The following is a 14,654-nucleotide window of genomic DNA, read 5'->3' as shown; positions in this document are numbered from 1 at the left end:
GGAGTGTAGAAATACTCACAATGCCCTTTGGGAATGAATTTCAGGATTTTGACCCAGCGACACTGAAGGAACGGTGATATATTTCCAAACCAGGATGGTGAGTGGCTCGGGAGGGGAACTTGAAAGTGGTGGTGTTCCCATGTATCTGCTGCCCTTATCCTTCTAATCGGAAGTGGTCGTGGGCTTGGAGGGTGCTGTCTGAGGAGCTTTGTGAATTTCTGCAGTGCATTGCATTGATAGTACATACTGCTGCTACTGAGCATCGGTAGTGGAGGGAGTGGATGCTTATGGATGCAAGTGGTTTACTTTGTCCTGGATAGGTCAAGTGTTGTTGGAGCTGTACCCATCCAGGCAAATAGGGAGTATTCCATCACACTCATGATTTGGGCCTTGCAAATGTTGGACAGGCTCTGGGGAGTCAGGAGATGAGCTACACGCAGTCTCTGACCTTAAAGCCACCCTCCTTATTAAGCTGGTGCAGTTGAGTTTCTGGCCAACAGTATCCGAGAAAATAGGATGGGCCAAATCATGACAAGAGGTTTGAAAGCTGATTTCAAAAGAAATAATAAACAATGGAGTATACTACACAGATTGAACCCATCGCTTCCCCATGTTTTAATATGTCAGTGAGTATCAGCCATGCAGACATTAAAGAGAGCTCCTTACCCGTGAACTTGTCAACTCCTGCCTCCTGTGCCACGTTGGAGAGTGCGATGATTCCCACTGACAGATTGCTGGCGGATTCGTCCATTTCTATCAGAGCATGAGGGCCAATTCTGCCACTGGCATAGTTGGCCACGTAGACAGAGTATTTCCCGGAGCCCTGTGTAACAGACAAGGTGAGAGAGAGTCAGCATGCCAGTGATATCACTGAGACATCAGTGTAACTGCAAGCCACATCATTTGATCGATACGTTGTGGCACCAGCACTCTGAACGGAGTTCACTCTAATCCCGCAGGTGTTCAAAGTCCAGCTGGCTTCACAACACATCAGTATTTCTCCTAGCTTCATTTTATCCAGCTCTTGATGAGCTACTATTGCCAAGTAACATTACAAACAATACATTTCTTGAATGAATTGTATGCTGATATCGAATTGAGGGGTTCAGCTGGTTTATAGCACACAATAACAACGGGAATATGATGCAGACTGGGAACAATTCCAGCAGTCTGGGGATTTACACCAGCTACAGAAATGCTTCAGTATCTGAGGAGTCGCAAATGATGCTGAACATTGTGCAATCATTGGCAAACATCCCCACTTCTGGCCTTATGATGGAGGGAAGGTCATTGGTGAAGCAGCTGAAGATGGTTGGGCCGAGGACATTACCCTGAGGAACTCCTGCAGAGATGTCCTGGAGTTGAGACGACTGACCTCCAACAACCACCACAATCTTCCTCAGTGTGCCTGTGAGTTCAACCAGCAGAGAGTTTGCTCTCTGGTTCCTATTGACTTCAATTTTATTGGGATTCCTTGATATTCTGGCAAATGGTGCCTTAGTGGAAGGGCAGACCCTCTCATAGAATCAGCAAATCCTTACAGTGCAGTAGAGGTTATTCAGTCCATCAAATCTGCACCAATCTTCTGAAGAGCACCACCCAGCCGCACCCTCACCCATAACAATCATGGTTAATCCATCTAAGCTACACATCTTCAGAAACCAGAGCACCCAGAGGAAACCCGCGCACACAGGGAGCATGTGTGAACTCCACACAGACAATCACCCGAGGGTGAATTGAACCCAGGTCCTTGGTGCTGTGAGGCAGCAAGGCTAACCACTGAGCCACCGTGTCATCCCATCACCTCACCTTTTGAGTTCATCTTCTTGTCCAGTTATGGCTATAATGAGCTTTATAGCTAAGTAGTGCTGGCAACACCAAAACTGAGTATCAGACAGGAGATCAATGATGGCTAGATTAATACAACTGTCAATGACACCTTGAAACCTTTCTTATAATCACTCATGGGATGAGGGCATTGCTGGCTTGGTCAGCAATTATTGTCAATAAAAACTGAAAGAACTGCGGATGCTGTAAATCACAAACAAAAACAGAAGTTGCTGGAAAAGCTCCGCAGATCTGGCAGCATCTGCGGAGAGAAATCAGAATTAACGTTTTGGGTCCAGTTCTGAGGAAGGGTCACTGGTTCCTTAGTTGCCCTTGAGAAGGTGGGGATTACGATGGATAATAGGTATATGTGGGAAATGATTGGCTGGAGTGGATTTGTGCTGCTTTTGTGGACAAGATGTCTGGTCAATTTTCCACACTGCCTGTTATGTGCCAACACTGTAGATGTATTGGAGCAGCTTAGCTGAAGATGCACATAAGCTCAGAACTCATGTGGAGCACAGTCTTTAGCACTGAAACCTGGATGTTGGAGGGAACTCAGAATCTTTACTGGACCCCAGTGAATTTAGCTGTTCCATTTTGTGATTGGACTGGCTAAGGGCTGTGATGATGGCAAGATCAGGGAGATGGTACGGTTGGATGAGTGTAGGCAAAAGATCAGGACCTTTTCTAATCTCTATTTCACAATCAAGGAACTTGCCTCTCTAAAGATAAAGGCACAAGCCTGAGATCCTTGTGTATGCAGTTAGTGGCTCATATCTGGAGCCACATCTGGACAGATCAGTCGATTTAAGATCTTGTGTAAGCTCATGCATGCGTGGTGTTCCTCGTGCAACTTGTAATTGTGCATCTGGTGAAGGCAGGGTGGCACGGTGGCTCAGTGGTTAGCACTGCTGCCTCACAGCACCAGGGACCCGGGTTCGATTCCAGCCCCCGGCCGACTGTCTGTGTGGAGTTTGCACATTCTCCCCGTGTCTGCGTGGGTTTCCTCCGGGTGCTCCAGTTTCCTCCCACAGTCCAAAGATGTGCAGGTTAGGTGAATTGGCCGTGCTAAATTGTCCATAATGTTCGGTGCATTAGTCAGAGGGAAATGGGTCTGGGTGGGTTACTCTTCTGAGGGTCGGTGTGGACTTGTTGGGCCGAAGGGCTTGTTTCCACATTGTAGGGAATCTAACATAATCAAAAGTCATCCCATTTCATAGAATCCCTACAATGTGAAAGCAGGCCATTCAATTCATACTGGCCCTCTGAAGGGGCATCCCGCCCAGAACTGCATTTCCCATGGCTAATCCACAGAGCCTACACATCTCTGGACAAGATGGGCAAACTAACCCGACCAACCCACCTAACCTTTGGACTGTGGGAGGCAGACAAGAGGAGAATGTGCAAACTCCACACAGACTGTCACCTGATGGTAGAATCGAACCTGGGTTCCTAGTGCCGTGAGGTAGCTGTGCTGACCACTCAGCCACAATGCCATACACCCCACATCCAGACAGATCAGTCGATTTAAGATCTTGTGAAAGCTCATGCATGTGCGGTGTTCCTCGTGCAGCCTGAAATTGTGCATCTGGTGAAGGCAGACTGCATCTGTCACTACACATTAGGATGAATCTTCTAATCAAAAACGTGTACCCAAAATTAGATCGTCACATTAATCTCTGATAAGAATTCCACTGTACTTAATGAGCATCTGCTCCTCCACTATTCAGAGATGATCATTTGTTGAAAAACCTGAACAGCAATTGCGACTGCGAATGGTATGTAATAACTCAGTCCTTTATATACTTCCCATCAAGGAAGTGTCATCCTGGAGTAATCATGCTGGATGGGATGAAGCGACACAGCTGACAGGCTGAGTTATGCCAAGAATCGAGTACATGAGACATGGATGACAGGGAGGATAATGAACGGTCATTAGTGTGCACTGCATGCCAAGCTCACACAATTAGTCAGAAATGTAGGGGATCTTGACTGTGGGTGTCAGCTGCCACCTTGCCCAATCTGTCTTCCTGCTGGTGCATTCACACAGAAAGGTCAGTGTGTCCCGGGTGAGGGGAAGGTGTGGGACTGCTCGAGCTAGTGGGGAGGTGCAGGTTTCAAACCGACATTAATTGGTCGCATTCCAGCAGCCCTCATACAAAAACCTACATGTGCATAATGGCTCCTGCGACCTTGAAACTTCCCGAAGCGCCTACTCACCCACTGAACGCATTTGACCACTGTTATCGCACAGGAGACATAGTGGCCAATCTGTACTCAGTGGGCACCAGTCATGGAATCAGGTGCTTCGGGGCATTTCACGGTCATGCCGGGCGCTACGGAAATGCAGGTCTCGGAGGCCAGGCCTGTTGGAGGCTGCATAGCAGTCAGGCCCTGCAACCTCCAGCTGATGACCTTTGCAACAGACAGTCATAGAGTCATAGAGATGTACAGCACAGAAACAGACCCTTCGGTCCAACACGTCCATGCCGACCAGATATCCTAAATTAATCTAGTCCCATTTGTCAGCACTTGGCCCATATCCCTCCAAACCCTTCCTATTCATGTATCCATCCAGATGCCTTTTAAATGCTGTAATTGTACCAGCCTCAACCACTTCCTCTGACAGCTCATTCCATACACGCAGCACCCTCTATGTGAAAATGTTGGCCTGTGATCCCTTTTATATCTTTCCCCTCTCACCCTAAACCTATGCCCTGTAGTTCTAGACTCCCCCAACCCAGGGAAAAGACCTTGTCTATTTATCCTATCCATGAGCCTCATGATTTTATAAACCTCTATAAGGTCACCCTTCAGCCTCCGATGCTCCAGGGAAAACAGCCCTAGCCTATTCAGCCTCTCCCTATAGTTCAAATCCTCCAACCCTGGCAACATCCTTGTAGGTAGATTTTAAATGTTTTCATTTCATGGGATGTGGTTATTGCCGGTAAGACAAGGATTTTGTTGTCCATCCCTAATTACCCCTGAACTGAGTCAACCACGTTGCTGAGGTCCAGGAGTTAAATGTAGGACACACACGGATGGCAGATTTTCTTCCCTAAAGGATACGAGTGAACCAGATGATCTGACACAACAATCAATGATGAAATAACTTCACAAAGGATGGTATGCTGTCACCAAGTCATCCTTTACTTACACGTATAAGACACAGATCCAGCCCCCTCAGAGTCAGCTCTCAGAGTGAACAGAACCTCTGACACGCCTGTTTATATCTGTCAGCCAAGGCTCCCTGATTAGACCAGGTTAACAACCTCAATCTGGGAACTCATATTCTGTAAGTTCCACCTCACTACAATCACTGCAGATGCTCGTTCCTTGCTCACTGTTAATGAGACTGAGGGCTGCAGCATATCCCTACAGTCAGCATGCAATGTTGGTAACATTTGAAATCAATACAATTCAGGAATATACATACCAGTCTAATGGCAATGATCTAACCACTATCGATTAGAGTCATAAAAGTCATAGAGCTGTGCAGCACGGAAGCAGACCATTGGGTCCAACTCATCCATGCTGACCAGATATCCTAAATTAATCTAGTCCCATTTGCCAGCATTTAGCCCATATCCCTCCAAATCCTCCCCAATAATATACCCACCCAGATGCCTTTTAAATGCTGTAATTGTACCAGCCTCCACCACTTCCTCTGGCAGCTCATTCCATACACGCACCACCCTCTGTGTGAAAAGGTTGCCCTTTCGGCCCCTTTTACATCTTTCCCCTCTCACCCTAAACGTATGCCCCCTAGGTTTAGACACACCTACCCCAGGGAAAAGACTTTGTCTATTTATCCGATCCATGCCCCTCATGATTTTATAAACTTCTATGAGTTCACCCCTCAGCCTCCAACGCTCCAGGGAAAACAGCCCAAGCCTATTCAACCTCTCCCTATAGCTCATATCCTCCAACCCTGGCAACATCCTTGTAAATCTTTTCTGAACCCTTTCAAGTTTCACAACATCCTTCCGATAGGAGGACGACCAGAATTGAAGACAGTATTCCAAACGTGGCCTCACCAATGTCCTGCACACCTCCCAACTCCTATAATCAATACACTGATCAATACAGGCAAATATACCAAACACCACCTTCACTATCCTGTCTGATTGTTGTTAAAAACCCATCTGATTTGCTATTGTCTTTCAGGAAGGAAATCTTCAATCCTTGCTTGGTCTGGCCTATATGTGACTCCAGATCCACAACAATGTGGCTGTCTCTTAACTTCTCACTGCACAGTTAGGAATGGGCAATAAATGCTGACCTAGCTAGCAACATCCACATCGTACAAATGAACAACTTGTAAAAAAAGTCACTGATTCTACAAAGCATACACATTGTACCACAGGTAGCTCAAAACTAGAGATGGCCATTCAGCCCATCAAGCCCGCTCTGCCCTTCAACCCGATTGCAACCATACACGTCCGCACTCCATTATTCCTCCTTGCCTCTGTGACCTTATCCAGCAAACCTCTATGGATCCTGGTCTCAGAAATTTCAATTGAGCTGTGACATTCACAACCTTGTGGAGACAGAGCTCCACATTCCCCCTTTGAATGAACACACGATCCCTGATGTCACAAGTCAATGACCAGCTCTACAGAATAAAAACCGAAAATGTTGGAAATAGGTCCGGCAGCATCTGCAGACAGGGTCAGTGATTTTCTGTTTTTGTCAGACCATTACTCAGGACACAGGTATTTTACTTATTAATTAAATTTCCTAACTATTATAATGGGACTTGAATTCATCTCTCTAGGGCCTCACACTCAGGCCTTTGAATTACTAACCGAGTAAGATTAGTGCTAAGTTCCTGTTTCCACTGATTTATTGCCAGTTACCATCTAAATTCACGTAAAAAATGGCCACTTCAGCCAGATATAAGGAGGTTACACTACCAAGGGGACAATAGCACACTGCAACCTATTGCCTTCAGCGTGCTAACACCTGAACTGAGGACACTGAGGACGCTGAATCAATTTGCAGTCACAGGATACATGTCCACAAGCTCAGCTCGCCAGGTTTCACAGCAATTATGCGATTACACAGGGAGGAAGACAAATCACAGAAACCGTCAGCTTCTCAATCATATTGCGAGCCCCTGCTCTTGTTTCCAACATTCTCGGCTCCTGAAGAGAGGCAGATAGCAACTCGAGTGGGCAGCATGGAGGTTGTGCTCAGACAAGTGAAGCTATCACTGAGCTAGAGGTGATTGACGAACCCTTGTGCTCCCAATTATAGTTGACCTCTTCCAGCCACCACTGAACCCCCAACTCTTCCCCCCCAAGCCCACGTACCCATTTTACCCTACACCCCCCCCACCCGTGATAACCATGAACCGTCCCATCCAACCATAGCATCTATGTGTCAGCAAATCTTTCTGAAGAGCTTGGGGGAAGGGAGCTGTTTCAGTGCCAACAATGGAGAGCCTCGACAATTTCATGCTGATATCTCCATTATGTTGTGGCACTAATTACTCAAGATTCATATTCAAGGCATCAAGTGAATGCGCCTCACATTCTTCATCATCCTGTTATGCAATTTGACAGACCTTGAATCTCTATAAAAAATGTTTGCAGAGATCGGCACATCTGTCATCCAATTTCTGGTTGTTATCCTGCAGTAATGCCTGTTCAAATCGCAATCAAAAAGAATGATTCTCAAAGCTCTCCTTTGAATCAATTCCATTTCTAGGCTGACAACTCTGTTGATGAACTATGTAATTCTCCAACAGAATTAATTCCAGACGACATGGTCATCCTATGGAATGCATAGGGTAGCACTTATAGATATCCTAAATTAATCACTGAACCATGGCATTTGTGAAAGCACAGACCAAGGTCATTTGGCCCATCAAGTCAGTGGTCAGCTCTCCAAATGAACATGATTTCTTCATGTCCAACATTTCTAATCCTTCACCTTTGAACGGTCGCTGTCACTTTTGGAACACTGACTGTTTTAAGGAGGCTGTGTTGGGCTTATCTTGTTGAGGTTTGCAGAGCTGCTTAATGGGTGGAATGTTTCTACTTTTATCTTACTGCTAATAACCATTAAAACATGCTAACTGGAGCCAGCTACAGAGTGCAGTCCTCAAACTCTGCCTTGACCTTAATTCTAGAACATTCTACAGTTATGTTAAAGGGGAGAGGATAACCAGAGGAAGTGTCCCATTAGGGTCTCAGGGGACATAAACTAGGTTGCATTCCCTAAAATTCAGGTTAAGAAGGCGATTTTGATCAAAGTATTAAGAGGAACAGATACAGGAGATAAAACCCCAGTAGAGTTGGTAGGGGTGTCGAAGATGAGGGAGTATTGCCTGAAAGTTGGAGTTAGACTGTTCAGGGTTGAGAGGGGAACACTTCTCATGGAGAGGTGGAGTGTTGTAAACCTTTGGAATTGTTTGCACTCTCGATGCTCTAACATTGAATTTGTGTGAGATTGGCATCCATAGAACTTTGATCTTTTGGGATACAAAGGGATTTGAGGAGCAGGCAGGAAGGAGGGGTGAGGCCAAGGATCAATAACGAATGTATTGATGGAGCAAACGTGACAATCAGAATGGTCTACTTCTGTTCTTATTGCTTATACTCAAATGGTCCTGCACCCAGCTGGCCCTATTATCCCCTATACAACCGAATCCGTCAGTTGTAGCTCATAGAAACTAAGAAACATAGAAAATAGGACTAGGAGCGGCCATTCAACCCTTCGAGCCTGTTCCACAATCCAGCATGATCATGGCTGAATATGGCACTCAGTACCCTAATCCTGTCTTTTCCCGAAAACCCTTCAGCCCTTTAGCCACAACAGCTATATCTCCCTCCTTCCTGAAAACATAATGTTTTGGCCTCAACCACTTTCTGTGGTGGTGAATTTCACAGGCTCACCACTCTCTCAATGAAGAAATTTCTCCCCCTCTAAATTCTAAAAGGTTAAAGCCCTTATCCTTAAACTATGACCCCTGGTTCTGGACTCCTCTACCATCGGGAACACTCTTCCTGCACCTACTCTGTCTGGTCCTGTTCGGATTTTGTAGGGGATTTCTAAGAGATCCTTCCGAATTCGTCTAAACTCCAGTGAATACAATTCTGACTGACTCAATGTCTCCTCACACGTCAGCTCTTCCATCCTCGGAATCAGTTTGGTAAATCCTCACTGTACTCACTCCATAACACAAACATCCTTCCTCAGATCAGCAGGAGAAATCTGCACCCAATATTCCAGGTGTAGTCTCACCAGTTGCAGCAGGACATTTTTGTTCCCACAATCGAACCCTCTCACTATGAAGGTCAACATACAGTTTACCTTCTTCACTACCTGCTGTACCTGCACTCTTACCTTCAATGACTGGTACAGAAGGACACCCAGGTCTTGTTGAAAATTCCCTTCTCTCAATTTGCAGCCATTCAAATAATAACGTGCCTCCCTGTTTCTGCTGCCAAAGTGGATAACCTCACATTTATCTACACTATAATGTATCTGCCTTGCATTTGCCCACTCACACAGCCTGTCCAAATCACACTGCAACATCTCTGTATCCACCTCACAGCTCACCCTTCCCCTCAGCTTTATGTCATCTGCAAATTTTGAGATTTTATATTTAGTTCCCTTATCTAAACCATCAACAGATACTGTGAATGGCTGGAGCCCTGAGACCATTCCCAATGGTCACTGCTTTTATTCAGAAAAAGAATAATTTGTTCCTACTCTTTTTTTCCTGTCTGCTAATCAACTTTGTTTATCCAACTCGATACACTTCCCCCAATCCCATGCATTTTAAATTTACACATTAATCTCCATGTGGAAAGTCCAAATAAAGCACACATACCAGCTTCCCCCAATTAGATTAGATTACTTACAGCGTGGAAACAGGCCCTTCGGCCCAACAAGTCCACACTGACCCTCCGAAGAGCAACCCACCCAGACCCATTCCATTACATTTATCCCTTCATCTAATACTACAGGGAATTTAGTATGGCCAATTCACCTGACCTACACATTTTTGGATTGTGGGAGGAAACCGGAGCACCCGGAGGAAACCCACGCAGATACAGGGAGAATGTGCAAACTCCATACTGACAGTTGCCTGAGGCAGGAATTGAACCTGGGTCTCTGGCACTGTGAAGCAGCAGTGCTAACCACTGTGCCACCGTGCCGCCCATAAACTCCATTAGTTACATCCTGAAAGAATTCCAGTAGATTTGGCAAGCATATTTCCCTTTTGTAAATCCATGCTGATACTCCTCTGGTTTCTAAATGCTCCGCTATAAAATTCTTGATAATGAATTCTGTTATCTTTCTGGCACTGTGAATGACATGGCAGCTCAGTGGTTAGCAATGCTGTCTCACAGTGCCTGATTCCTGTGACTGTGTGGAGTTTGCACACCTTCCCTGTGTCTGCGTGGGTTTCCTTCCACAGTCCAAAGGTACATAGGTTAGATGGATTAGCCATGGAACATGTAAGGTTACAGGGATTATCTGGTTCTGGTTGGGATGTTCTTTGGAGGGTTGGTCTGGACTTTATGGGCAGAATGGCCTACTACCACACTGTAGGGATTCTACGATACCCCACCACCAATGTCAGCCTCATTGGTCTATGATTCCCAGTTTTCTATCTACCTGAAAACAAAACATGAGGTCATCTAAACTCGAAACACTCACTTGCTCTCTCTCCACGGATACTGCCTGACCAGTTGTGATATCCAGCATTTTTTGTTTTCAGTACAGATTCCAGCATCTGCAGTGATTTGCTCTGACACTGTGTTTCTCTCTACCTCTCTTTATAAATAGTGGATTATGTTAGTTACTCTCCAATCTGTAGGAACTGTTCCAGAGTCGAACGAATCTTGGAAGATGACCACCAACGTATCCACCATTTCTCAGACCACTTCCTTAAGTACTCTGGGATGTGGATCATCAAGCTCTGGGGATTTACCAGCCTTCAATCCCATCAATTTTCCCAACACAATCTCACTATAAATAGGGATTTGCTTCAGTTCCTCCCTCTCAGTAAACCTTGTGTTCCCCAGCTTTTCTGGTACGTTAGTTGTGTTGTCCTTTGAGAAGACAGAAGCAAAGTACAAATTTAGTTTGTCAGCCATTTTCTTTCATTCCCCATTGTAAATTCCTTGGTCCATATTTCTCCAAACCTTTCCTATTCAAGAAGTTATCCAAATGTCTTTTGAACGTTGTAACTGTACTTGCATCCATCACTTTCTCTGGCAGTTTATACCACATACAAACCACTCTCTGTGTGAAAAAATGGTGCCCCTCACATCCTTTTTAAATTTTTCTCCTCTCACCTTAAAATATGCCCCCTAGTTTTGAAGTCTCCCACCCCCAGGAAAAAGACCCTTGTCTTTCACCTAATCTATACCCCTCATTGATTTTATGAACCTCAATAAAGTCACCCCTCAACCTCCTACATTCCAGTGAAAAACGTCTCAGTCTATTCAGTCAATTTTTATACCTCAAGCCCTCCATTCCCAGAAACATCTTATTATGCACAAAATTCACTAACAGGTTCTCTACTGTATTCTTAATATTAATCCCCCAATCAATATCACTAAAACCAGTTACCTGGTTATGGTTATGCCACTCTTTATGCGATGTTACAAATTGGCTGCAGTTTTTCCAATATTACAATATGCAGTTTCCTTCAAAACATATTTCATTAATTGGCTGTGAAACACTTTCTGATATCCTGAGGTCATGAAAGGGGTTATGGAAAATACTTCTAACCAATTATTTGGCATATGGTGCTATAACCTCTACCATCTAGAAGGACAAGGGCAGAAGATACATGGGAACATCACCCCCTGCAAGTTCCCCTCCGAGTCACTCACTGACTTGAAAATAGATCACCATTCCTTCACTCTCAGTAGGTCAAAATCCTGGAATTCCCTCACTAAGGGCATTGTGGGTCTACCTACAGCACATGGAGTGCAGTGGTGCAAGAAGACAACTCACCCCCACCTTCTCCAGGGCAATCAGAGATGGGCAATACATGCCCACCCAACTACGCCCACACCTTATGGACGAACATTTCAAAAATGCATACTCCACTTTCAGAAACACATGCTTACCTATAGGAGGGGCACAAAGAAAGGAAGAAACTTGCATTTCAATAGCAAATTTCACAACCTTAGGATATCTCAAAGTGCTTTTCAGCCAACAGTATATTTCTGAAATGTGGCCATGACAGTCATGTGAATAATATTATTAGGGGAGATGGTACATTGTGATAATGTCACTGGCTAGTAATCTAGAGGCGCAGGGTAATGCTCTGGGATTATGGATTCCAGTCATTATTTGGTGGTTGGTAAATTTAGATTTAATTAACAAACCTAGAATTGAATCTTTTCTTAGTAAAAATGATCATTAAACTATCACAACAAGATTCCATTGGGGTGGATAATAAATGCTGGCCTTAATGTCTCTTGTGGTGCAGTGGTAATGTTCCTATCTCTTAGCTAGGAGGCTTGGATACAAGTCCTACCCGAACAAGAGACGTGTCATAACATCATTGAGTGGATTGATTGGGGCAGCATTAATTAAAAATGCCAGAGTTCATTTCCATTGAAACGGAAGCACTTAAATGAATTAATTTCCTTTCTTTACAGTCGGCACTGGCTTGATTTCAGCCTTGGGTGACTGTCTGTGTGGAGTTTGTACATTCTCCACTTGTTTGCGTGGGTTTCCTCCCACAACCCAAAAGATGTGCAGGTTAGGTGGATTAGCCATGGTAAATTGCCCATAGTGTTCATGGATGTGCAGATTGGGTGTATTAGTCAGAGGAAATCCAGAGTAATAGGGTAGGGGAATGTGTCTGGGTGGATTACTCTTCAGAGAGTCGGTGTGGCCAGTTTCCATTCTGTGATTCTTACCCATGAAGCACAGATTCCATGACAGAGCAAGGCACAGGCCACAATATCCTTTTTGAACAGGAGGTTCCTACAGACACTTGGTGAGGAGTTTTATTTCAACTCTATTCATTAGCTTTCGACAAATAAACGATCTCCCTAACCTGCATTTCCCCATGGAAACAGGCTGCCTCAATAAATGTGCTTGGTCTCTTGGGAAAGGTGATTTTTTTCTTATTCACTCATGAGATCTAAATGTCACTGGCTGGGCCATTATGTACTGCTTGCCCTTAGGGAGGGAATTCCAGGACTTTGACCCAGAGACAGTGAAGGAACAGTGATATATTTCCAAGTCAGAATGATGAGTGACTTGGAGAGAGACTTTTAGTCACAGGTGTCCCCATGTATCTGCTGCTCTTATCTGTCTAGATGGAAGTGGTCATGGTATTAGAAGGTGCTGTCTGAGGATCTTTGGTGAATTTCTGAGATTCCAGTTGGGTAAGGGTCCAAATGTAGCCCGAGGAAAAACACACACTGATTACTTTCACACAGATAATTCCTTTTGTTTTAATTCATTTGCAGGATTTAGGTGTCACAAGCCAAGCCAACATTTTTTGGCTATCCCTAATTGCTCTCAGTGCAATAAGAAAAAGTCAGTCACATTGCTGTGGGTCTGGAGTCACATGTAGGCCAGACCGAGTAAGGATGTCAGTTTTCTTCCCTAAAGGACATTAGTGAACCTGGTGGGTTTCTCCTGACAATCAGCAACAGTTTCATGGTCACCCTTAGACTCTTAATTTCAGATTTTGAGCAACTTCCCCTGAACATTACCTGGATCTCTGGATTAATAGTTGAGAGATAATGCAGTAGACCATCACCTCCCTCTAATTTATGATAACCCATCTTATTCTTATTAATTTCCAGTGCATTAGCAACACAAAACGAAGGATTGCTTTATATTTTCATTAATACTAATTACAAGAGCAATATCAATTTGCATCATGATGAATCAGTATGTACTTACAATAACTGTGTGAATTAGGCTTTTAATTACCATATTAGAAGTGTTTATTGAGGTTGCAAAATCTAGTGGGAGTAGCTTTTGTTCAAATATCTCCTCTTTGTCTACTCAATGTTGATGGAAAAAAAAGATGAAAAATCTTTGAATTTTATCATACAGTGCTTGTATTTGTCAAAGTCTTTCTTTGTCTTTTAGCAATTCAGCTATTCTCCAAGAATTCAAAATCAAAGTCACCACCCACAGTCAAGTCACTCTCGGTTATTTACCTTTTTACCGCCACCTCCACCCACTTCATCCTCCAAACAGAACATAGAACATAGAAGAATACAGCGCAGTACAGGCGCTTTGGCCCTCGATGTTGCGCCGATCCAAGCCCACCTAACCTACACTAGCCCACTATCCTCCATATGCCTATCCAATGCCCGTTTAAATGACCATAAAGAGGGAGAGTCCACCACTGCTACTGGCAGGGCATTCCATGAATTCACGACTCGCTGAGTAAAGAATCTACCCCTAACATCTGTCCTATACCTACCCCCCCTTAATTTAAAGCTATGCCCCCTCGTAATAGCTGACTCCATACGTGGAAAAAGGTTCTCATGATCAACCCTATCTAAACCCCTAATCATCTTGTACACCTCTATCAAGTCACCCCTAAACCTTATTTTCTCCAATGAAAACAGCCCCAAGTGCCTCAGCCTTTCCTCATACGATCTTCCTACCATACCAGGCAACATCCTGGTAAACCTCCTCTGCACCCGTTCCAGTGCCTCCACATCCTTTCTATAGTATGGCAACCAAAACTGCACACAATACTCCAGATGCGGACACACCAGACTCTTATACAACTGCAACATGACCTCAGGGCTCCGGAACTCAATTCCTCTACCAATAAAAGCCAGTACACCATATGCCTTCTTCACTGC

At 44.5% G+C, this 14,654-nt stretch overlaps 1 protein-coding gene across 2 annotated transcripts in view; it reads right to left on the bottom strand.

The window, feature by feature from the left end:
• The window catches only part of LOC122561313 (cartilage acidic protein 1), a 340,450-nt gene that overhangs the window by 190,203 nt on the left and 135,593 nt on the right, over positions 1–14,654 (bottom strand). For both annotated transcript variants that reach the window (XM_043712997.2, XM_043713000.2), the window contains exon 5: positions 667–823. In XM_043712997.2, the coding sequence (XP_043568932.2) occupies positions 667–823 (157 nt within the window). The remainder of the gene's footprint in view (positions 1–666; positions 824–14,654) is intronic.

This window comes from Chiloscyllium plagiosum, unplaced genomic scaffold (assembly GCF_037043375.1).
Source record: "Chiloscyllium plagiosum isolate Xiang-an unplaced genomic scaffold, Cpla_swu_hap1 HiC_scaffold_22, whole genome shotgun sequence".
Classification (NCBI taxonomy): Eukaryota; Metazoa; Chordata; class Chondrichthyes; order Orectolobiformes; family Hemiscylliidae; genus Chiloscyllium; species Chiloscyllium plagiosum.
Note: the sequence above shows the minus strand (reverse complement) of the source record. Positions and strands in the feature narration are given on the sequence as shown.